Source organism: Colletotrichum tamarilloi (assembly GCF_030869305.1).
Source record: "Colletotrichum tamarilloi strain Tom-12 chromosome Unknown Scaffold_1.1, whole genome shotgun sequence".
Lineage (NCBI taxonomy): Eukaryota > Fungi > Ascomycota > Sordariomycetes > Glomerellales > Glomerellaceae > Colletotrichum > Colletotrichum tamarilloi.
The window spans coordinates 139,779-162,200 of NW_026849384.1; the positions used below are offsets into that span (position 1 = coordinate 139,779).

The following is a 22,422-nucleotide window of genomic DNA, read 5'->3' on the forward strand; positions in this document are numbered from 1 at the left end:
TGGTTTCTGGAGGCACGATATTAGAAGAACGGACGGCTCACATTGAAAAGAAGCCTATGCATTGGACGGCGTTTGGGGAGCATCAAGGGACGGGAAACCATGCGAATTGGATTTGAAACGTATAAGACGCATTACTTTTGTAAATAGAATAGACGCAGCAATGTCCTGCGTGAAGAATCACCCGAAACGAATGGATCGGAAAGCAGTTTATCCAACCGAGTTGATCCCTTTGGATTGTGATTTCTCGTCGTCGCTTCGAGGAGCGGGCAGCCCGGACGGAGGAACCAGAGTGGGTCTGAGACGGCTAGGCAACTAGGATGACTTTACAGTACAATCAAGATATGAGGCGTTGTGGCAGAGTGGTCTAATGCGCAAGACTAGAAATCTTGTTCCTTCGGGAGCGTCTGTTCGAATCAGGCCAACGTCGATGTCTTTTGCTTTTTGGGCTATTTTCCCATAGCCTTCTACAAATCTCAATCGATGGCACTCATTGTTCATTTTGCACTTTATTTTATTGACTCATTTAGATTTGGTGTGGCGTAGAAGCCGTTCTTGTTCTGTAAATGCCGTTCAACTAAGTGACATGGAGGTACAGGTTTACAAGCCTCAGTTCCCTCAGACATTGAACCACCAGCCCGCCACACCATCAACATTCTGCAGCCACCTCGAAAATCTACTCCGCTTCGTGTTCTCGGCCTTTGGTTGGGTTTGGCATAGCAAAAAAGTCGTGCCATGTCCCCGTAAGCAATAAAGACATGCTGCGTATTGTCGAACCCCAATCTTTGGGCAACGACTTGTTGAAGCCTGACATCACATCTATGCGACACTCTGAGTTGCTGAATTCGCTGTTGTTTTGATTAACTAAGCTAGTCTAGTCTGCCGTGGCCTATTTGTGGCTCTATAGCAAAAAGGCGTAACCGGCGGACGATGGCCCCCAGGTCACCGTTCTCTACAAAAGCCCCGTTTTATCTCTTTAAGCAACACCCCCTCTCTTCGCTGTATGCATTGGCACTTCCTCGCGCCCTCAACCACAGCTGATATATACCTTTTTCTCCTTGCCGTCCTGAGTGACTTTCTCCAGATACCGAGTTGGGCCATCGCGTAGAGTGGTCCCTAACTGGCAGGACGTCCCAGGCCCGGGGTAAAATGCTGAAATAGAAATGCTTTTGGTACAAACAAACAAATACAGTAAAAGTGACGAGATACGATGGGGTTGGTTCAGCAAAGCAACTGAAGTTCTGGAAAGAACGCGATCAGAACTCCCAGTCATCATCCTCAACAGACTTGATGGCCCAGCTGAACTTTTCGCGCAGCGTCTTGGAGAAGAACTTCTCAATAGGAACGTCAAACTTCTTGGCAAAGACAACCGTAAGGCGCGGATCAATGTAGTTCTGAAATATGTTAGCTTTGAAATCATTTCAGCCAAGCGAATAACTTACGATCTTAGAGGTGCTCAAGGCAACCTCCTTGTTGCCATCACGATCAGCAGCCTGAAGTTCCAAAGTCTTGACTCTGTCATCAATCTTCTTGGCCTGCTCAACAAGCTTCTCAACCGTAGGGCCTCGGCCTTCCGGCTCGACCTTCTTGGACTTGTTCTCTTTCTTGAACTTGGCGGCGAGCTCGTCCGCAGCCTTAAGGCGCTCCTTACGCTCCTTATCGGGGAACGGCTTCTCGCCATCGGCCAGGCGTTTCTCGTTATCCTTTTGGAATTTCTTCTCAATCTTGGTGCGCTGCTCTTCCACCAAGAACTTTTGGTGCTCGAGGATCCACTCATCGGTCAACTCTTCGGGGCGAGCAAAGTATTCGGCACCCTTCTTCTTCTTCACCTTGTTGTCGATCTGAAGCATCATTTGCTTCAGGCGCCATTGCTGATACCGGAGGCCCTTGATGCGGTCGCCGAGTTTCTCCATTTGTGCCTCGTGGGCAGCACCGACAGTGCGCTTGTGGTTGCAAAGAATGGCTACCTCACGGTTGCAGTCGTTGTACAGCTTCACCTTCTCCGCAATCGTCAGGTTCTTGTGATCGACAAGCTTCTGAAGGAGAGTGGACATGGTGAAGGACGCGTTGTAAGTACGGAACACCTTTGCTGTCAGGCCCGGCATGTAGTTCTTGAGATGGTTGTTCAGCTGCGTAGTGGTCAGGCGGTCGAAAATGTCGTCACCGTCAGTCTTGGGCGACTTCTTGAAGAGCTTCAAGTTCTTGAAGACCTGCTTCTCAACAGTGACCTCATCGTAGAATCGAATACTGTCCTTTCCGAGGAAGTCGAAGATGACGGTATTGGGCTCGCGCAGGGTGATATGCTCATACTTGAGGGAGCAGCAGCCGACGGTCTCCGCTTCGTTCTCAGAGTCCTTCTCGTTGCCAGCTCTGAGAGCAAACTTGTCAATCAGGTAGACGGCCGTGGCTCTTTGTCGGTCCGCCATGACCTCGCTCTTGAGATCCTTCGTGTAATCCCTTCGAATCTTGTCGATGTGCTTCTTGAGTTCTCTTGCCTTTTCAAACTTCTTCATGTCGCTCTGACCCTTGATTGCACTGGCAGCGCCAAGCATCACGTACTTGTATGCACCGTTGATGTTCTCCTGCCACATAGCCAGCCAAGTAGCCTTGTTGTCGTGAACAACCGCCTTCCACTTGTGACCCTTGGGCGGTGTCGGAACCTTGGCGTCCTTGCCAATGTTGATGGTGATTTGCTCAGGATACACTCGCTTCTTGAGCTTTCCAGTCTTTGGGTGCTCGCCACGGCCGCGGAATAGACTTGGAGGTTCAACGCGGAAGTTGCCAACCTTTTCCTTGCGGCCATCCCACTTGCAGTACATGAAGGGAGCTTCCGTCTCATCCTTCTCAGCCTTGATTGCCTTCTTCTCTGCAGCTGTCCGATTCTTTCTGATGGCGCTCTGTTGCTCGTAGTAATTGAAGATGGGCTCGAAGTCCATCTTCATGAAGTCCTTGATGTCGACCTTGTTGCCTTGCTTGTCGGTTGCTTGGCCTGACTCCTTGAGAACGGCCTTGAAATCGTCGAAGAAGTTCTTCTGGAAGACGGGATTGTCGACATTGTGCTTAGAGTTAAGCATCGCTCCGAAGAAACCGGCAACTTCTTCGGCCTCGACGGGGAGGTTGACCGGCTTGCCATCGTAGAGCAGTCTGACGTTCTTGGGGAGGGGCTGGTATTCGGGTGGGAACATGACGCCGTTGTGCTCCAAGGTCTTCCACTTGACGCTGTCATCCTCCTTCTTAGGGGCGTTCCACCATTCGTACTCTTCCTCCTCCTCGTCTTCAGGAGCCTCGCTTTCCGCCTTGGCCTTTGCTCCCTTCTTGGCTGGTGCTGCGGCAGCCTTGCCCTTTGCTGCCGTGGCCTTGGCCGGGGTGGCCTTCTTCGCTGCAGCCTTTCTTGCGATAGGCATATCGGAGTCGGATTCGGATTTAACCCCATTTGACTTTCTGGCGCCGTTCGATTGGCGCTTCTTTGCTCCTGACCTGGCCAAAGGCACATCGTCGTCGGAGGACTCTTCCTTTTTCGCCTTCTTCGGGGTTGCCTTCTTTGCCTTGGCCTCGCTGGCACGAATGTTGCGAGCCTCCTTGGCGGCTGCCTTCTCAATGTCCGCCTTCTTTTGCGCGAGCCTGGCGCCCAATGGCTGATCATCATCGGAGGATTCGTCGGGCAAGGCTGTCTCCCGGTAGGAAGGAGGCAGGTTCTTGCCCCTCTTCGAAGTGAGAGGTTCGTCGTCCGAATCCGTTTCTGGTGCCTTGACCTTGGTCTTTTGTCGCTTGGCCTAGAGTCGCTGTCAGCCTCGGACTCCGCCACCGTCTGTCTGCCTGCCATGTGTAACCTACCAAAGGAGCATCGTCGTCGCTATCTTCGGTTTCGTCCTTGTAATTGACCTTGGGCAATGATGAACGAGACTTGCGCTTGCCGTTCGTCGATGGGCCATCGACGTCCATCGCATCGTCATCCTCTACGGGTCCATTGCGGATAGAGAGACCGGGCGGGGCCGCTCGTGCCTTGGAGGCGGTTCTGTCCATGGCGATGTCGTCGGCTTTCGATATCCTCGATGCAGAAACTGTCGGTGATCAGGTTAGAAAGCTGTTAAGTTTTCATTTGGTTTCGTAGGCAAAGCCGGGATGCAGGAAGTACGCGACGAGTCAGGTGGGTTCGCTGGGGCGAGAGGAGGGAAAAAGTGACACGTCCGGCGTAAAGTGGCAGGCGCGAAGGGTAAAGCGTCCGAAAGCGCAAAAGTTTATGTTTCTTAGCGTACTTACTATGTCCGTTCGACCTCGCAAGAGGTGCGTCGTCGTCTGAGGAACTCATGGTGGGAAAAGGTCTCGGTTCGCGACGTTTACGGACGGTTAAGTAAGAACTGAATCGCAAAGTCCAAAACCGGGGCTTGGTGGAGCAGAAAAAGTTGTTGTAGAAGCCGATCCGCGCGGAAGAATCGCGTAGATATAGAGGCAAAAGCCGGATGGTTGGAAAGGCCGCCACTTGATGAGTTGAAAGACGTAGGGAATGGCACCCACGTCTCTTCGAATCGAAAGGGAAGACGAGGATTTTTTTTTCGAGGGATCGAGGGAACGAAAAAAGAAGGCCGGGGGTGGGAAAGGCGTCGAAGACCTTCTAGCTACGAGCGAAACTTAATGGGGCTGCCCCTAGGAGTCTAACTGTCTAGGTAAGCCCGGGTAGGTAGGCACAGGTAAGCGGGTGGCAGGTGCTGCCAGGACACAGGAAGGCCCGAACCAATCCAAAGCCTGCGCCACAGTTTCACAGCACACGTGACCTTCCTGAGCCACCCGGCTGCCGGTCAAACTCAGTTAGCCGGGAAAACGAGGTGGATGGAGTCGGGTGCGAAGACTGCTAGCCGGGGAGGAAAATAACCTCGAACCTACCAATCTCGCTATCCCGAAGCACCGTCCGACAGCCTCAATTGATCTCGAAAGCGGTCGTGGTCAATTGCTCCCCACAAACGGCAGAGGCTCGATCTCCCTAATATCTCAAACTTCACAATGCTTTCCCGGGCGGCGAGACCAGCTCTGCGAGCTGCGGCTGCGGCTCCCTCGCGGTAAGTCGGAATCCACACCTTCCTGAGCTCGGAAAATCGGAGGAAAGGGACAACACGTCAGACCAGTGCCGACGGTCGGCCATCGACGATGAAAAAGGACGGGAATCGAGGGACATGCTGGGAACGATACCAATTGAACACACGAGCGAGAGGAGAAATGAGATAAGAGAGCTGTCATGCTGATTGTGCGGCGTTTCCAGAGTTACGGCCAGCGCGCCCACCAACGCTGCCAACTTCGCGACCCTCCGTGAAATCGAAGGCCGCCTCAAGTCCATTCGCAACATCGAGAAGATCACCAAGACGATGAAGATTGTCGCCTCGACCAAGCTCAACCGCGCCCAGAAGGCCATGTCCGACTCTCGCGTCTACGGCGCCACCTCCAACGAGGTCTTCGACTCCGCCGAGACCAAGCCCCTCGAGGGCGAGGGCAAGAGAGAGCTCATCATCATCTGCTCCTCCGACAAGGGTCTCTGCGGTGGTATTCACTCTGGTCTCTCCCGTACCATCCGTCGCGAGTTCGCCGAGAAGAACGCCACCGCCGACCTCGTCATCCTCGGCGAGAAGTGCAAGGCCCAGCTTCAGCGCACCAACGCCAAGGACATCCGTCTCTCCTTCGCCGGCGTCGGCAAGGACGTCCCCACCTTTGCTGATGCCTCTGCCATCGCCGACCAGATCGTTCAGCTCGCTGGCGACTACTCCTCCATCAAGATCCTCCACAACAAGTTCATCAACGCCACCAGCTACGAGCCTGTCACTATTGAGGCATTTTCCGAGGAGGCCATCACCCAGTCTCGTAAGCTTGCCCCGACATGAATCAGATATATGCTGGACGAATTGAACTGACATTGCATTCAAAGCCAACTTCTCCGCCTTCGAGGTCGATGAGGAGCTCATCCCCAACCTCCGCGAGTACGCTCTTGCCAACTCCATCTACTGGGCTCTGGCTGAGGGTCACGCCTGCGAGATCTCTGCCCGTAGAAACGCCATGGACGTACGTTACCACCCTCCTTGACATAAACTCTTGTCCAAGATAGTACTTTGAACTGACATGCCATGACAGAACGCCTCCAAGAACGCTGGTGAGATGATCCAGAAGTACCAGATTCTCTTCAACCGTACCCGTCAAGCCGTCATTACCGGAGAGTTGGTTGAGATTATCACTGGTGCCACTGCCTCCGAGGACATGTAAAGCGGGTTTTTTGGCCAAAAAAGCGCGCGCATCAGATAGAGATGATTATTGCCTCTCTTCCCTTTGTATCAAGCTACCAAGGGCGGCTAGTTTAGCCCTCAGTGTACCAAATCCTCGCGAATACATCCTGATCTAGAATATGGATCGGTTATTTTCATCTATCTTAAACCCGAGTCTGAGAAATCTGTGCCGTTTGATAAGCGCGTTGCCATTTATTGTTTTGCACACTCTTTAACGAGGGTGCCTTTATGTACGGGAGCAACAGTAATTACTGTGCAGAACGTTTAAAAAGGCAGGTCTACTACAACCTTTTCAAGGTTCCAATGAGAGCAAATATGACATGTACGGAGGGGGGGGGGGGGTATGCAGAACTCCTCGACACCGTGAACGAGAAACAAAAATAGACTCCCACCACCACAGACGAGCCCCCCGAATGCACCCTTCCTTGCCCTCCATGCAAATCCGTTTATAAAACAACAGCCAACGGCCTAAACCCTCACTTAATAGAAAACGAATACCTCATCATACCACCCGCGCCTCGTCAGGTAAAACAACCCCGTCAAAACTCCATCTCGCTGCCGTCACTTTCGGCGTAGCTGACATGCTTCGTCCTGCGGTACTTTTGCGCATTAATCTCCCTTTGCCGCGCCGTAGCAGCACTGTAACTATTCCCACCGCCGCTACCGCTCCCTCCTCCTCCTCCGTTCTGCTGGAGCGGCACGTACGGGTGCTCCCGGTGATACGCGCTCATGGTCTCGACGTACTCTTTATCCCACCGCGCCGACGTCTCCTCGTACTGCTTTACGGCCTCGGCGTACGCCGTCTTCTGCGCGGCGGCCTCGTCCTCGAATGGCTTCTTCTCCTCTACCGAGGCGGCCCGCCACATCTTGGACGTCATGACGCGCACCTCGTTCGGCGCCGTCTTCTTCTTGTTGCCGTTGCCGCTGCTGGCCGCCGCCGCGCGCTCCTCCTCGCACCGCGTGCGCGCGACCTCGAAGAAGGCCCGGCTGTAGAGGAGGTAGGCGTTGGCGGCTACCTTGGCCGGGCGTGCGGGTCGCTCGCCGATTTTGGCTTTGGTGTGTTCCCAGGCGGAGAGCTCGTAGGCTTCCAGGCGGATTTGTTCTGGGTCCTTGGGTCCCTCCATTTCTTTACGCTTGTTGGACACGTTGTTTCCTTTCCTTCGGACAAGGGGTGTCGGGACCTCTATCGGGCCGAGCATCGACTCGAGAACCTCTGACGCGGCGCGGAGTCCTGAGAGGTAGGCTCCGTGGACGGTAGCCGGGTGGGTGCCGATTGTGTGTTCTCCAGCGAAAAAGAGGTTGCCGATTGGGCGCGACATGGCGTCGTAGTCGTCCGGGTGCATCTCCGGTCCGGCCGAGGAGTAGCTTCCTCTCGCGAACCTGTCCGACGCCCAGCGGGTGACTACGGACTCGGCGGGGTACGGCACGCCGGGGCCGAAGACGCTGCGTAGGACCTCTGTCGCCTCGGCGATGAGGTCCTCGTTACTGCTGTGCTCCGTATCAAACCCGGCATCACCGGCCATCAGGGCCACGAGGCACGGTATGCCGGTGGTCTGCGTGACGTTGAACCACTGGAATAAGCGGCCTCGTGAAGAGCCGTAGTCGCTTTGGTTTAGGCTGTGGCGGTTCGGAGCGTCTCGAAGAACGCCAAAGATGTGCCTTTGCGTATCCCAGAATGGTTGATCATAAACGAGTACAAGCTTGTTGAGCACTCCGTACCCTATACGAGTGACTGCTTCCGTCTTCCACTCGGGCAATGGCGGGTCGAACGCGACGTTGCCGTGTTTCAAGACTCCTAGGGGTATCGTCGAGACGACGTAGTCTGCGTCGATGGACGTCCCGTCCTCACACTCAATCGAGGCAAGCCCGTTACTCTGTGGCTGGTACGTGATCTTCTTGACCGCGGATTTCGGGCGGACGTCGAGAGGAGTGGGACAGTGCATGAGGCCTCTGGGAACGCTTTGGTAGCCACCGACGATCATGGTGTGCTTGCCTTCCCACTCATTGCCAGCGTCAATGTCCCAGCCTCCAAGACTGAGATTATGAAGATTTGTAGCGTTACTGTATTCCAGATTCGCAACGTGCCAGTTGATGAGACGGTGATCTTGGGCAGTCAGGTCGACAATGTTGCGGTATTGAAGGACGGCTTCGTCCATGACCGAACCGAGCGTGGCCGCTGGCAGAGTAACAGCCTCGTTCAGATCGATATTGGCGTCGTTTGCCAAACCGGTCTTCAACGTCCACCCCATTGCCTGGGCTTTCTCGGTTGCCTTGAGTACACCTGGTGTGCCAGGCTGAGTGTGGACGCGGCCAGTGAGCTTATCTGACGAGACCGGCACCAGGTTTACTCGTTCGGGGACATTTTGTTGCGAAACGGGCGGTGCATGTGGGAGAGCCGCCACCGCTTCCTCAGCTTGGTGAATTGTCCTGTGGCCGTCACTCACGGCGTCTCGCGCCTCGTCGATCAAGTCTCGATTGCCCTCGATAAGCTTGGCGGGCTGTGACTTGAACTTGTACTCGCTGACGCGATCTAAGCAGTCATTGTAGAGCCTCTCTACGAGCTGGTCCCTTGCAAAATCCACCGGCTTGCCATTGGAATCGTAAATTGTCGTTTCCGATCTCAGGGCACGGTATGGGAGGCACAATTGCGCACGCACGAGAACGTTCATCGGGTTGCCGCGTTCGAAGCCAGTGATGATCATGCCGCCCATTTCGGCGGTGAACCGTTCCCCGTCAAAATCGGGCAGTGGTATTGTCGGTTTTGTTTTGAACTCCCTCGAGTAGACCCTTCCACCCACTCGCCCACGCCCTTCCAGTACGACAATTTCAGGCACTGGTTCTCCGAGCGCCCGGAAACGATCCTCATACTGCCGTATTAAGCCGTCCAAATGTCTGGCGCAGCCCAAGCCGGACATACCAGCACCGATGATCACAATCCTTTTCTTGTTAAGCGGGACTTCTGCCTCTACGTCTTCTTCTTCTTGTCGATCGTTCGTCGCTGGAAACTCTACACAGCCAAAGTTGATATACCCGCGTCGTAACAGCCAATCGTAACATATACTTGCGACGTCAACCCATCTGGCACCAGCGCAACCAACCGCTTCGTTCCTTGTCACTGCAACACGTGGGTTATTGTACCAGAGCCGGAGGATGCCGTTCCTGATATTCAGATACGTGGTGACTTGAACATGGCTGATGTGTTGTCGCAGCATCTGATATTCTTCCTGGTGCAGGGCATACGGGTTTAGTCTCGATGACTCGGCTGCTTCTATGCATTGCCTTGCATATTCATAGCTTGATAAATTCGAGGGTATGGACGACTTCGGCTTCACGTTGAAGGTCTGTCGCAATGCCTCGCGTACCGGAGGGGTCTCTGCTGACGGTATAGACTCTTCCGTATGCCCGTCCAATTCAACAGGGGTCGTTGCCTTACTAGACACCGACGGCGGGACCGATGAAAGCTCAGACTGGTCGTGATCAGACAAATTGGTCATCGGCGACTCGAAAGATTCGTGAGGGGTATCGTGTGACTGGATGCGGAGGGTCTCTAACGGAGCAGCCGCGTCCTCGGGCATTGGTGAACTGATCGATGGTCAGCTAAACTCGATCTCGAGCCTCCCAGCATTCATCTGATGAAGCCAGGATACCATCGTGAAAAGATGCCGTAGTGTATCACCTACTCAGGGTCCGATAATGTGCCGGAAGGATGTTCCGCCTCATCCAGGCTTGAGTCATCCAGGTCCATGTCCATGTCTTCTGTCCACACGACGATTTCCGGGGCAATTTCTGAAATTGCTTCTGATGAGATTCGACTTGACGGCGTTGGTGTCGTCGATTCTGATAAGTGTGAAGTCGATATCCGACTCAGCATCGCACTGGCCCTCGAAGGCGTGAAGTCTGATATATGTGAGGCCCGATCCGGAAAATCCATCAATGATCCCTTCCCAAACCCCGGTTCCTGCTTAACCCGAGATCTCGGACTTGATCTCATATTTCAGTCGTCGACACGGATTGAACTCGAGTATGAAAGATGGATATATATGTTGGCGCAGGCGGATGGTCGGTGATGATGAAATCTGCTCAGTCTGAGTCCCGACCAGGGTGTTATATGGCGGGTCTAGTCCCGAGTCGATAACATGTTACGATATCTCAGGTAGACCCGGATAGTCTCGCTGTATAAGCCTGGTCAGCTGATTTAAGTTCTCAGGCTCACAGGACTTGATATAAGACGAAGCAATTGCAATGTACTTACCTTTTGACTGCGGAGACGCCACTTGCCCCAGCTACAGGGCACTGTCCCGTGTTCGGTGCTTGATTGAGCCGTCCCGATGCAGGTCAAGTCGCGGTATACCGAAAAGGCACTGGGTGAGTTGCAAACAACTCAGTCTATTGTTTGAGACAAGTATGTTGAGAAATCAAAAGTAACCCGGTCATAAAAGGAAGTCGTCAGGTACATGACCCGTTGAAATCGCTAAGTTCGGCATTGGACATGAGGAGCTCAAGCGTTCGAGACAAAAAAGGTGGGTCACGTGATGGGCCTTTGCTCCCGTCAGTCGCAAGCCACCCGACCTGACACAGTGCTATATGGGCTGACTGCAGGCCCGAGCCAAAACCGGCAACACCACTGAAGTTCAGGAAGGCACTGACTCGAGGGGCCAGACTGCCGGCTAGCAACACCCAATATTCACGACGAGCAATGATGATTGCTTCTAGTTGGGAAACACTTCTCCACGAGAAGCTCATTATCTGTATGTTGGTCGTATCTTCAAATGCCGAATACGGCATTCCTGTCTCTCAGCTCTACCAGTCTTCCACCACAAACCCTGCGCCCTTTCTCATGCAGTTGGGCTCACCGGCTTGACGTTATCTCTTGCAAACGAATCCTTCTCAATTGCCGCATCCATCATTCGGTCTCCGCTAATGATCGATGTTGTGCAGATGACGATGTTTCTCCGAGCTACGAATGATACAGATTAGTTTGGCAATGCTTCACGAGATAAGTTCAATATGGGTAAATACCTTCTTCCTGCTTTGCAATGAACCGCAAAGCAGCGATTTCGGTGAATGTTATACCTCCGACGAACACCACAAATACCGTTTGCTTCTCTGTGCCTCCCGAAAGCAACGCTCGAGCTTTGACGGCCTTCTCCTCACCCTTTTGCAGCTCGTAGAATGTCTGCCCGCGGACGTGCTTTACGGCCTCGTCGAAGCCGTGCCAGCCCTGAGCCGCGGACGCTCCTGTCGCACCACTTGCGCCATTGCCTCTGGTGACTTTGAGCAGATACTGCTTTTGCAGCACACATTGTACAAGACGGATCGACAGTGGCGCATACCCGCTGTATACATAGGCGATGTCGTTTGGATCGTCTTCCTGAACTTCATCGACGATGAGACGCAGAAGTTTGCGGAGATACGTGTAGTTCGTCTTTGTCCCTGTTGTGTTGCCACCAGAGCCAGTCATCGGGATCATTTCTGCCAATGGAGAAGAGCGCGACAAGAATAATTGAAGCTTCTCGAGGTTATTAAGCGTGAGGATGTGCTGATAGCCGTAGCCCTCGAGGATAAGTCGTCGGAACTGGTCGAATTCCTTCGGTTTGATGCCGCCTGATATGCATGAGTAAATGCAAAGCAGCCTCAGCACTTCTGGTAACGGTGTGTCGCGAGCGATTAATTCCTCGATGGCTTCGAATTGTGAGGAAGGGTCCGCGCCAGCAGCTAGATTCTGCTGAGCTTCCAAGAGACCTTTGAACTGGTCTGTCCGTGTGTACTTCATGACCTCCTCTGCTAGACCTGTATGTATGCGCAGGCTTTGCTGCTCCGCTTGATATCCGGGCAGCTTACTGACAAAGTCCTTGAGCTCAGCGATGGATTTGTGGCTGTTTCGTCCTTCGTAGTCCTTTTGCAAATTCTGAAGTCGCCGAGCGACTTTATTCAGCAAGCTACCGACAATGGCGAAATTTGTGTCGCGAAGTTGTTCGTATAATTTATCAGAGGAATCCAGCTGGATTTTGCGTTTCCTGGCTTGCGCGCTTGTCGCTGAGGATTGAGAAGGGGCACCGACAACTGTCGTATCAACTTCAGCTTGGTTGTTCTGGATGCCGAATACTTCGTCGATGAGTCCCTCGTAGGTCAGTTGAGTTAACAGAGGAGTGACAAAATCCACTTCGCGGTCGATTATTATAACGCTTTCGGTGAGTGTGCTTGGTGCCAAGCCACCTCGATTCGTCTCGTTCGCATCCTCGCCCGCAAGTATCTCTTGTCGCATTCGTGCTAGGAGCTCCGCAACTCGTTTTGCGTTGTCGCCTTTGCCGATGATTCGGGGAAACAAGCCGTGATTCTGTTGGATCTCCATCAATGCCTTGGCGAGCAGGAATGACGGAGTGACATCTTTCGAGAGATACAGGTCGCGGAAAGACTCATCCAACTCGAGGGAGAGAAGATCCTTCTCAAGCGGGAAGAAGTATAAAGGCAGTTCAGAGATGTTCACGTCGCCCAATACGCCGGCCTCCTCGAGCAACTTGTCGGAGACGAGTGTTCGTCGAGGCACCCAGAAGATGTGGAATTCATGGCCTGTTTGGCTCTCTCGCTGTAAGCGACGGATCTGCTCTGAGAGGTTGTTAGCATGAAGTGCCGCTCACCCAGTAGCATGGAGATCGGCTGCAAGAAGCCTCGCCACCAAGCACTGTCTTTCTCGGCAGACCACGGATGATGATCGCACGAGTAAGCCTAAGAAGCTTCGTAGAAATCCGATTGGAAGTGAAAGAGAATGTGAGATCCGGATAGTGAAGGGTGCTGACCTGCTATGGCTGACGCATGGCGAGCGCACTCGCCGCGGGCTATGAAGATGACATTTCGCTGGCTGGTGTCGGCGTTCTTGTTCTCGAGGAAGAAGAACTTGTCTACGCCGTATTCCTGGAGAGTAGCGACCTTGACGATGGTACTGATCGGGCCCGCTAAGCTGCGCTCAAGAATGAGGTTCTTCTTCCCCCGGACCTGGAAACGCCGAGGTTAGCTCACGAAGAACAGGCAGCCGGGGCGAAATGCCTTACTTACAGCCTCGAGCAGGTAGAGGAGGTCCTTGCGCGCTTTGTCCTTTATCTGGTCCGTATTGAAGCCAGCTCGAGGAGCCATTTTCAGTTCTCCATGCAACTGGCACCGGGTGTTGTTTCGTGGAGCGCAGATTGACCGCTGCTGGGCGAGGTGACGTGGTCGGGGTAAGGTGAGGTAGGTAGATGGAACGGTGACGGAGAGCTGTGGTCGCAAAGCACCTGGAGCTATCGGGTTGAAAGATTAGATTGGCTACCTCAGTACGGGAATCTTGCACAGAGAGCATTTGCGTCAGCGGGGCCAGGCCACCAGGGTGATTTAGGTGCTACGCTACCTCACAGTGCAGGTGCTCTTTCGGGGAATTCCATGCCGGATCAGTGGGGGCCAGTCACTGTGTCCGGCCCGCTATCCAATCCGCCAGGTCGATGAATGTCTCAACCTGGAAATGTTTCCAGAAACAATGCTTCGCGATCGTTGGTCGCGACGGTTTATTCTGCAGACTTGCAGCATGAAAGCTCTAGAATATGATCTACTTGCTAACATGATGCGCAGTCGAGGTCACCTAGGATGTATACCTTACATGGCCAAAAAAAAGCATGGTCCGCTGATCCTACCAAACATCAACATGGGTGTCAATACCGTCCTCTACGGATGCGATCCCGCTCGTGACACAATTTTCCCGGCTGATCTCTTCGAGATATCGCTCCACGAAAGCTGACGAGGGCCAAAATCGCCTTAGTCACCTCATCTTCTCCCCCTCAGCCGAGCACCAGCTCCTGAACACTCCGCTTGTCCTGGGGTCCCCTTCTGTATGCCGAAATCCGATACAACGCCATACCCAACCCTGCCGCGCAAATGTCTTGTGTTGTTCAAACGGTGTTATCGTGATAGTAGAAGTCAATATCTCTAGGGCGCAAGCGATTGCTCCGAACGAACTCGTCATCTCCCGCCGGCCGCTCGTTCTTTTCGTTGCCTGTTAACATGCTCTGTATACTCATGCAGACGCTCTCGACGTTCTGTACGGGACTCCAGCCTTGGCTGCCGAGCAAATCGAGACAGATGATGCCATTGGAGTAGATATGAGGGTGCATGGGAATCGGTCGCTCGGTGGTCTTGACGAAGGTGACCTCTGGGGGTTCTATAGACCAGATTATGTTACTTGGGGAGGTACTGAGGAGCTGGTATGCGCTGAGAGGCATACCTATGGGATATTGTTGGGAGAACTTGAATTTCAGCCTGTAAACCTGGTCTTTATACAGCGGGTTGTCGTCCAAGACTTTGATGTCCATGATCCATTCTTCGAAGTTGTCGGCCGAGATGAGCTCGATACCGGGAGGCAGGCCAGAGTTGAGCTGTGAGAGTTAGGAAGATTCCTGAGGCGAGCGCGCGCAATGCGACAAGGTGCAAATGGATCGATCGCGGGACGGACAGGTTGAGGTAGCGAGCTGGGCGTGAGGTTACGAACCTTGGACAACTCTTTGGCCAGCCGCTTGGAAGCAAAGCTGGAAGCCATTTTGAAGGGCGATCGAATGGGCTGGAGGAGGATGAAGCCCAGGCGAAAGTGGCTCGACGAAGGAAAAGGGAGAAGTTGAGCGAAGGAGAAGTTGTCAGTCGGCGGCTCGAGAAGCAGCCCAGGCAAGGCAGGCGGGTTGCGGCTCGCTGCTTGCTGAGGGGCTTGTTGGTCGCTTGGAGGGGCTGCCCAGAGAGGAGGACCCCACGAATTGGTGGTTCCTGCCGAGAACAGCAGCCAAAAGTGTCCAGGAATGTGGGAAGCAGCCGATGCGGGAGCCAAATCCCAGGGTCTAAACCTGGGGGTATTAAAGAAAGCCGGATGCAAATCAAAAAGGACGGCAAAGCAAACACGCGCCCAACAATGAGAGTGAACGAGCCAAGTGTGCAGCAACGTCAGTTGTTTGGTCGGTTTAACAATGTTGAGACACGCGGGCGTGTTGGAGACGGTCCACGAGTTACATGCGTGGACGGTGGACGGTGGCACTTAGCTCTTTACGTAGCACGTAGCACTCAGGTGCTCTATAGGTTGTTTACTGTATGAAGTACCTGTGTACTGCGTACACAGATTAAAGTACTGTACTGGAAAGCTGGAACACCTTACCTAAGGCTTTCAAGGTCCAAATGACGCCGCGGGGGAGGATTGGCGGCGGCTCAATGCATCTTGAACCGATGCGAATGCGCGTGCTGTAACCCAGTCGCAGGCCCGGTGGATCCACTTTTCTCAATGCCAGTGACAGCCCAAAAGCATTGCATCTTTGAAGAGCAAGAGCAAGAGCGGCCAGGGACAGCCTACCTACAGGTACCTTGCCTTAGGTACATATTCGTTGTGTAAGGCAGTCCCGTTATCAATAGCCTCTCATAACTGGGCACCTATACTGAATTCTTTGCCATCAATCTTCTTAGCCCTCAAGAATAGGTAGGTATATGTATCAACATCAAGACAGCAAGGCGCTGCAATGATAGATGAGCATGCACTTCCGTCTAGACGTAGTCATATGTCACGCGCCATTTCTGAGGATATTGCGGTAGAGTCTGCCAAATATATGTGCTTCTGGAATGTCACACATGTCTCTACCTTAGCCAGCAAACTGCTTTCTGTCTGAATCATTTCCCTGCTTGAGGGCCGACGTTCAACCACGCCAGACTCAAACACCCAAATTGTCATTGATGACGTCTGCTGGCGAAAACACTTCATGGGCCAGGCTAGGAGGATACATGCAGAGTATAGATCAGGCTTTGCTGAGCAACACTGCAACTCTGATCTATGGATGTCTAAATATTGACAGGAGGGAGCCATCGACACTGCAGCTGTCGACTAATCGGATACCATACCCAGCATGCCTCGTCCACTTAAGATCGAAGATATGGGATCATCTACCTCTGAAGATGCGGTTGCAAGCAGGTCGAATCGGAGGTTAAGCCTTACGACCCAGCAAACCCAATGAATTGGAGCCTGGAAGTAAGAGTCAATGCCTGTCATAGGCGCACGAGGGTGACAGGGCAGCCAGCAGATAGGTGCAAGGTGGAAAGAGTGGCCTCCTCAGCCACACTTCGGCGGCTCCCTCATCCTCCGATGTGTGCCTCCATTGCCTCCATTGCCTCCACAGCTCCAGTCGTTTTGATCGTTCAGGATACGGCGGTCCACTCCAAGACGCCCAGGACCCTTGTCCATCATCGTTAGTGCTCGTGGATGCCGTCGCTCATCCACGGCCATGTCCGTGCTCTCCCTCTTCTTCTGCGGCCTGCCCCTCATTTCTCTGCGGCTGAGCATCCTTTTCAATTCTTACCAGCCCACAAGGCTCACTCCAGCCTGCCATGACCCCTGAATCTTGTTCCCGGTGATGCCACAACCGCCTTTTTCGTTTTTCTGTGCACATGCTGGAGCTGTACAGCCTGAAGGTTAGGTTAGGTTGCCTCCAGGAGGTATGCTGTGTAGTGACTTTACCTTGGTACCTTTACCTGCCCCCTACAGATAGGCTTTACAGATAGACGCAGCACATGAATATATGTATTCAAGAGCCATTCACCCCCAGACCCGGGGACAAGAAGTACCTATTCTCATTCTACCAACAGTTGCAAGGTGCTTGATCCCAAGAGTACCTCTTACGCTCTTACTTCCCGCTTTACCCCACCTCCCCCTCAACCCAAGCACCAAGAGCTACCAGCACCCCGACGACCCCCCTCCCGAATCCCGTCCAGTCTACCTGGGAAGTCTCCATCAGCAACCGCTGCTTCTCTGTCCTGTCCAGGGTCGAGCCTTCTTTCTGCTCGATTTTTCTACTCCAGACCTACGCCAGCCTCAAGCTCTCCCTCATAAACGTCGTCTGCACTCCCACCGCTGACGCCCGCCTCTTCTCGGTCCCATCATCCCCAAGGCTGTGTCTGTCCGATCATTCCACACACACACAACTCTCGCTGCGACCGATAACCCCGCCTCAAAAATGAGTTGTAAGTTTTTGGATCGAACTGCTCTTCTGTGATCTTGCCAGGTCGTTGTCCTGCTCTGCCGTGATTGCGAACATGCTACCTCGCGCAACACTTCTCCAGTCCTACTGCTCCCAATCCACAATCAATGCTGACCGCACGCTCGCCCACAGTCTCCAATATGCTCAGCAGGCTCCAGGGCCAACCCGAGAGCTACGATAAGAAGTACGAACAATTCCAGACCAATATCTAGATACCATATCCTGACGTCCTCTCTACAGGGCTAAATATCGCTTCGGTCGCACTCTCGGAGCTGGAACTTACGGTATCGTCCGTGAGGCTGACGGTCCTACTGGCAAGTGCGCCGTCAAGATTATTCTCAAGAAGAATGTGAAGGGCAACGAGAGAATGGTCTACGACGAGCTGGACATGCTCCAGCGTCTGAAGCACCCTCACATTGTCAAGTTCGTTGACTGGTTTGAGTCGCGTGTGAGCAACCCTCCGCTGCGAAGCCATGCCCGGACTGTCAAAACTGACAACTATCTTATAGGACAAGTACTACATCGTCACTGAACTAGCTACTGGCGGAGAGCTGTTCGATCGTATTTGCGAGCAGGGCAAGTTCACGGAGAAGGATGCTTCGCAAACCATCAAGCAGGTCCTCGAAGCCGTCAACTACTTGCACCAGAACAACGTCGTACACAGAGGCAAGTTTTGCCATTATAACTTGGGTGCCCATTTCTTTCTAACTAGTAGATCAGACTTGAAGCCCGAGAACCTCCTGTACCTTACCAGAGATATGGAGTCCGATCTCGTCTTGGCCGATTTCGGTATCGCCAAGATGCTCGACCGCAAAGACGAAGTCCTCACAACAATGGCCGGTTCCTTCGGCTACGCAGCCCCTGAGGTCATGTTGAAGAAGGGCCATGGTAAGCCGGTAGACATGTGGTCCATGGGTGTCATCACATACACTCTGCTTTGCGGTTACTCTCCTTTCCGCTCGGAGAACCTCCAGGATCTTATCGATGAGTGCAGTAATGCTCAGGTCGTCTTCCACGAGCGTTACTGGAAGGATGTCAGCGATGATGCAAAGGACTTCATTTTGCATCTTCTGCAACCAGAGCCCGTCAAGCGCTGGTCGAGTGAAGTATGTACCAGCCCTGCACCAATGTCGACAAATAAGCACTGACAATGACAACAGGAAGCTCTCCACCACCCGTGGCTCAGCGGAGAGAATGCCACCGACCACAACTTGCTGCCCGAGATCAAGGCCTACATGGCCAAGGCCCGTCTTCGCCGCGGTATCGAGATGGTCAAGCTTGCCAACAGAATCGAGACGCTCAAGGCACAAGAAGAGGATACAGAGGACTCAGACTTCCCAGCCGACGCTATCAGCGCCGCAGACCAGTCCAAGCACGTTGGCGCACACGAAGTTGCCACTGGCGAGAAGCGCAGCCTTTCCAAGACGATCAAGGGCGCCATCTTCCGTGAGGTCGTCCTTGCCAAGGTCCGCGAGATGAAGCAGCAGCAGGACACACTCAAGGTGAAGGAGGATGCGGAGAAGGAGCACAGAAGACGCAGCTTTCAGGGATGAGAAGTGACGCACGTCTCTGTATGGCGACCTGGGCGAGTCAGTCAGGACTCAGGAAGATGATACCACACGGGTTGGATGATACAACGGGCCACTGGTCGCGGCTCAGCAGCGGCTTTGAAGTTTTTTTAAGTTCTTACTGCTTTTCGTTGAGCACTCATTTCGTTTCAAGCCGAAGATACATGGCTAGATGAGCGCTATATGTTTGTTGCTTTGCCTGGGCGGGCGAGGGGGGACAGAAAAGCCGGGGACAGATATGACTTTGAGCAACACCCATCACTTCTTCCAGATTCGGATCTCTTCTTACGCATTACTACTTGACCTTTGGTGAATCTTGCATCCGTGGCATACAATATTTGAATGCTTTATGAAATGGCCATTCTTAGTCTCGAGCAATGAAAGTCTCGGTCACCAGCCTCTGGATTTGAGACTAGACTTTGGTAGAAGCAACGTATTCATGCTCTGCTACTTAAATGCATACACACAGGAAGTTCATCCCCTTCAACACAGTCTCCGTCATCAGCACAGCAGACGCCTTCCTAGGTCGGTTGGTCAGGTCAAATTGGGCTGGATGGGTGGGAGTGGTTCAAGGTCAACGACAATCAAATCACTGCCTATAGACTACTCGACGATAGGCCTTCTTCCCCAAGTTCCCCGAGTTTGATTTCCTAGAATGGGCACGGAGAGATGTAGTCCTACCCAATGGTAAATTCTTTATTGAGGGCAAGCAAGGCCCTTTCGATGCTAGTAGCCGTTCGAGGTAGTAAATATACCTATCGACTTGACCACACAGTCAGACATGGCCATCATCAGGCTCGTGTACGTGTATCCTGCCCCTGACTGCATCTACCTCTCCTTACCCTCTTGGTCTTCAGGTTTTGTCTTTCATACGCAACTCTCGGAGGGGACGCAAACCCTGACACAGGGAGAGGGAGAGAGAGCGTTAGTAATCAGTCACGGCACATGAAAGACTTTGAACGAGGTACTATGATGTTTATCAAGATGGAACTTTGCTATTTGGCATTGCTGCTACTTGAAGTCGGGGAGAAGGGGGTGAGTCCAAGATAGACTTCTCCGCTGTTCCTTCCACCCCTGTGCTCTCTACTAATACTACTACTAATACTACTAATTGTATTGTTTTGGGTTCGTAACGAGTCGTTGTTGTGCTTGTACAAGGTATATCGAGAGAAGTCCGAAAAGACAGAGACCACCAATTAAGTGCGCCGTCCTGCCCTGAGATGCTGCCGAACGGGGGGTGAGAAATCCCCCTAGATGCTTTTTGTTTCGCCGTGAAATAAATGGACGAGATTGCTTCAAATCATGGTACAGTAGAAGAAAGAGAGACCGGAGGTCGGTGGTATCATTGTAAACTGGAAACGGGTGGGGAAAAGTGCAAGATACGAGGAAAACGAGGGTTCGATCATCTGGAGGTGACGGTTCATTCCAACTCGGCGAGAACGCTCTCGCGAAGCGCCTCGTAACGGCCGATATCGAAGCGACGTCTTTGCCAGTTGTTCTGGCGCAGACGCTCAATACGGGCCTTGATGTCAAGATTACGCAGTTCATCGCTGAGCTCCGGGGTCGCTGCCCTGGCGGGGAGAGAGTGGCGTCCCGTATCGCTTTGCCGGGGTGCCGCGAGCTGCTCCTCGACGTTGGAAATGTGGACTGCGATCTGCGATCGTAGGCTGGAGAGCAAGCCGCAGTAGCGGTGGATGGAGCGCTCTTGAAGGAAGTCGAAGGCATCGCAGTCCTCGTTCAGGGGCTCGGGCGTTGTTGGCTTCGCAACCTCTTCCGCGGGCTCATCGGCAGGCTCGGGCTCCTCTTGGAGAACCGGGAGGTAGCGCGGGGGTTCGGGCTGTGGTGGGGCACAGAGAAAGTCGTCAAAGCCGAGAGTGGGAGAGTCGGGGCGGATGAACGGCTCTTCAGGAACGTCACAGAAGGTGACGCGCTTCTTTGGTGGCGGTTGGGTCGCGGAGAGCTTGTTCATGGCGTCCTCGACGGAGCACACGGACGGCGTGGGTGACGAGAAAGCGGTTGAGTTGGTCCACGTCCGCGAGGATGCATGGGACGAAGTAGAGCTCGAAGGCGAATGCATACTTGAGGTCGCCGCTGAGGATGGGCGTGAGGAGCGAGCCATGGTCTCATCCGCCGCCTTGCTCAGTTCCGAGGCTCGGGTGTAATGTTCACGAGCTTGTTGGAGAAGCCGTGTCCGATACGGCGAGGCGCATTGCAAAGGCCGGGAGAGCATGTCAAAAGAGCTGGCGGCGTAGAAGTGAAGATAGATGAGATAAGCCGGCTCAACGTTTGCCTATTGACTCGGTCAGTACAATCCCAAGCTACTTCAGATGAATGCGACTTACAGATTCCTTAATATTGTCTAGGATCTCACAACAACGCAAAGAGCATGGTCGGTACTTGCGGTTGATATACTGACGCTTGACCTCAGAGACAGCCTTGCTCCATTCAGCAGATGTATAAGGCAGAACGGGAAGCGGTGCCGGCTGCGATGCAGACCGCTTGTGCACTCGAGCCTTAGGAGGTCCAACTGAACTGGTGGCCATGGTTGGTGACGTTGCCACAGGCTGTGGTGTTGCGATGGGGGCGCTGGGCGACGGTGCTCTGTTGATAGGAAAAATAACGCTGCCACGGGAGCCGGCGGCAGCGGGCTTAAGGAGGAGAGGTATTAAACCGCCCATTGCGATAGATTTAGAGTGCTTGCGCGCGTGAAGAGAGTTCGCGATACTAGGTTGGCTGAGTGATGGACGACGGCTAACTCAGCTCGCCACCTTTTCGTCCGATATGAGACCAATGGCTGGATGAAATCAGGGCCAAAGTCTACTCGTGAAGTCGATAGTGCGGGTTGAAGTCCAAGAGCCAATGGCAAGCCGGCGCGTTGTTGGACCAAGCAATAGTGTTCGTTGGTGACACTTATGACTTACGCTCAAGTCGAAGTATCAAGGCAGATGCAGAGTTGGCTCAGAAAAGACGAGAGCGACAAGTGAGGGCTGAAGAGGCCAGACGTGTCCGATAAAGCACGAGGCAACGATTCGGGTGTAAGTGGGTTACCCCGAAATGCGTAACAGGCGTTGTACCGGGACTCGGGAACAGTCTCAAGTCGTCTGAACTTTCGTGCAGGTCGCGTGCAGGTCGATGGTTGACCTTAGCACCCAGAATGATCTTCGTCCAGGGTTTGTGTCAGAAGCTGCGGCAGGAATGTTGGGCTTTTCAGACGTCTAGATGTTCCCACGGCGCGGGATTTGCGTGCGGGTGAACCTTTGGGTTTGCAAGGTTATTAGGACGAACTGGGAAACAATGACGTGCCCAGGTAACAGTCGTCGAGATGGTGTAGATCAAGGTCGTAGTACGGATACGTAGTACAGGAAATGGTTCGATTTTTTCCCCGTGATCTGTCGAAAACGGGGAAGCAAGCTGTCTGAGGCTGGAGTTGAGATGAGCTGAAGGTCGAAGAGACAGGAACAGCGAAGCGCCGATCGAGTTGGAGACCAATAGTAAGGATTTGTATGTGGTAGCCAAGTGGTGAGGGTGGCGGCTGAATAGTCAAGACCGAGACAAGGTACACAAGGTGAG

General features: G+C 53.3%; 8 protein-coding genes across 8 annotated transcripts; 2 read left to right on the top strand and 6 right to left on the bottom strand.

The window, feature by feature from the left end:
• Window positions 1-1,253: 1,253 nt before the first annotated feature.
• Window positions 1,254-4,306, bottom strand: CTAM01_00044 (eukaryotic DNA topoisomerase I; the record flags this gene model as incomplete). Its single annotated transcript, XM_060516098.1, has 4 exons — window positions 1,254-1,391; window positions 1,440-3,770; window positions 3,832-4,058; window positions 4,258-4,306. 4 exons carry the CDS (start codon window positions 4,304-4,306, stop codon window positions 1,254-1,256), a joined length of 2,745 nt encoding a protein of 914 aa, XP_060388724.1.
• A 689-nt stretch (window positions 4,307-4,995) lies between these two features.
• On the top strand, window positions 4,996-6,240 carry CTAM01_00045 (ATP synthase F1; the record flags this gene model as incomplete). Its single annotated transcript, XM_060516099.1, has 4 exons — window positions 4,996-5,051; window positions 5,252-5,844; window positions 5,909-6,042; window positions 6,112-6,240. The coding sequence occupies 4 exons, from the start codon at window positions 4,996-4,998 to the stop codon at window positions 6,238-6,240; spliced, it is 912 nt and encodes a 303-aa protein (XP_060388725.1).
• Window positions 6,241-6,799: 559 nt separating this feature from the next.
• CTAM01_00046 (flavin containing amine oxidoreductase) lies at window positions 6,800-10,251 on the bottom strand (the record flags this gene model as incomplete). The annotated part of the gene is made up of 2 exons (XM_060516100.1): window positions 6,800-9,842; window positions 9,941-10,251. 2 exons carry the CDS (start codon window positions 10,249-10,251, stop codon window positions 6,800-6,802), a joined length of 3,354 nt encoding a protein of 1,117 aa, XP_060388726.1.
• Window positions 10,252-10,706: 455 nt separating this feature from the next.
• On the bottom strand, window positions 10,707-11,003 carry CTAM01_00047 (uncharacterized protein; the record flags this gene model as incomplete). The annotated part of the gene is made up of 1 exon (XM_060516101.1): window positions 10,707-11,003. The coding sequence occupies one exon, from the start codon at window positions 11,001-11,003 to the stop codon at window positions 10,707-10,709; it is 297 nt and encodes a 98-aa protein (XP_060388727.1).
• A 92-nt stretch (window positions 11,004-11,095) lies between these two features.
• Window positions 11,096-13,391, bottom strand: CTAM01_00048 (Sec1 family protein; the record flags this gene model as incomplete). Its single annotated transcript, XM_060516102.1, has 4 exons — window positions 11,096-11,217; window positions 11,280-12,866; window positions 13,058-13,253; window positions 13,314-13,391. 4 exons carry the CDS (start codon window positions 13,389-13,391, stop codon window positions 11,096-11,098), a joined length of 1,983 nt encoding a protein of 660 aa, XP_060388728.1.
• A 785-nt stretch (window positions 13,392-14,176) lies between these two features.
• CTAM01_00049 (ubiquitin-conjugating enzyme) lies at window positions 14,177-14,820 on the bottom strand (the record flags this gene model as incomplete). Its single annotated transcript, XM_060516103.1, has 2 exons — window positions 14,177-14,659; window positions 14,773-14,820. The coding sequence occupies 2 exons, from the start codon at window positions 14,818-14,820 to the stop codon at window positions 14,177-14,179; spliced, it is 531 nt and encodes a 176-aa protein (XP_060388729.1).
• Window positions 14,821-17,260: 2,440 nt separating this feature from the next.
• On the top strand, window positions 17,261-18,837 carry CTAM01_00050 (uncharacterized protein; the record flags this gene model as incomplete). The annotated part of the gene is made up of 5 exons (XM_060516104.1): window positions 17,261-17,267; window positions 17,417-17,468; window positions 17,525-17,732; window positions 17,794-18,390; window positions 18,445-18,837. 5 exons carry the CDS (start codon window positions 17,261-17,263, stop codon window positions 18,835-18,837), a joined length of 1,257 nt encoding a protein of 418 aa, XP_060388730.1.
• Window positions 18,838-20,272: 1,435 nt separating this feature from the next.
• Window positions 20,273-21,530, bottom strand: CTAM01_00051 (uncharacterized protein; the record flags this gene model as incomplete). The annotated part of the gene is made up of 2 exons (XM_060516105.1): window positions 20,273-21,142; window positions 21,195-21,530. The coding sequence occupies 2 exons, from the start codon at window positions 21,528-21,530 to the stop codon at window positions 20,273-20,275; spliced, it is 1,206 nt and encodes a 401-aa protein (XP_060388731.1).
• Between the last annotated feature and the right edge of the window lie 892 nt (window positions 21,531-22,422).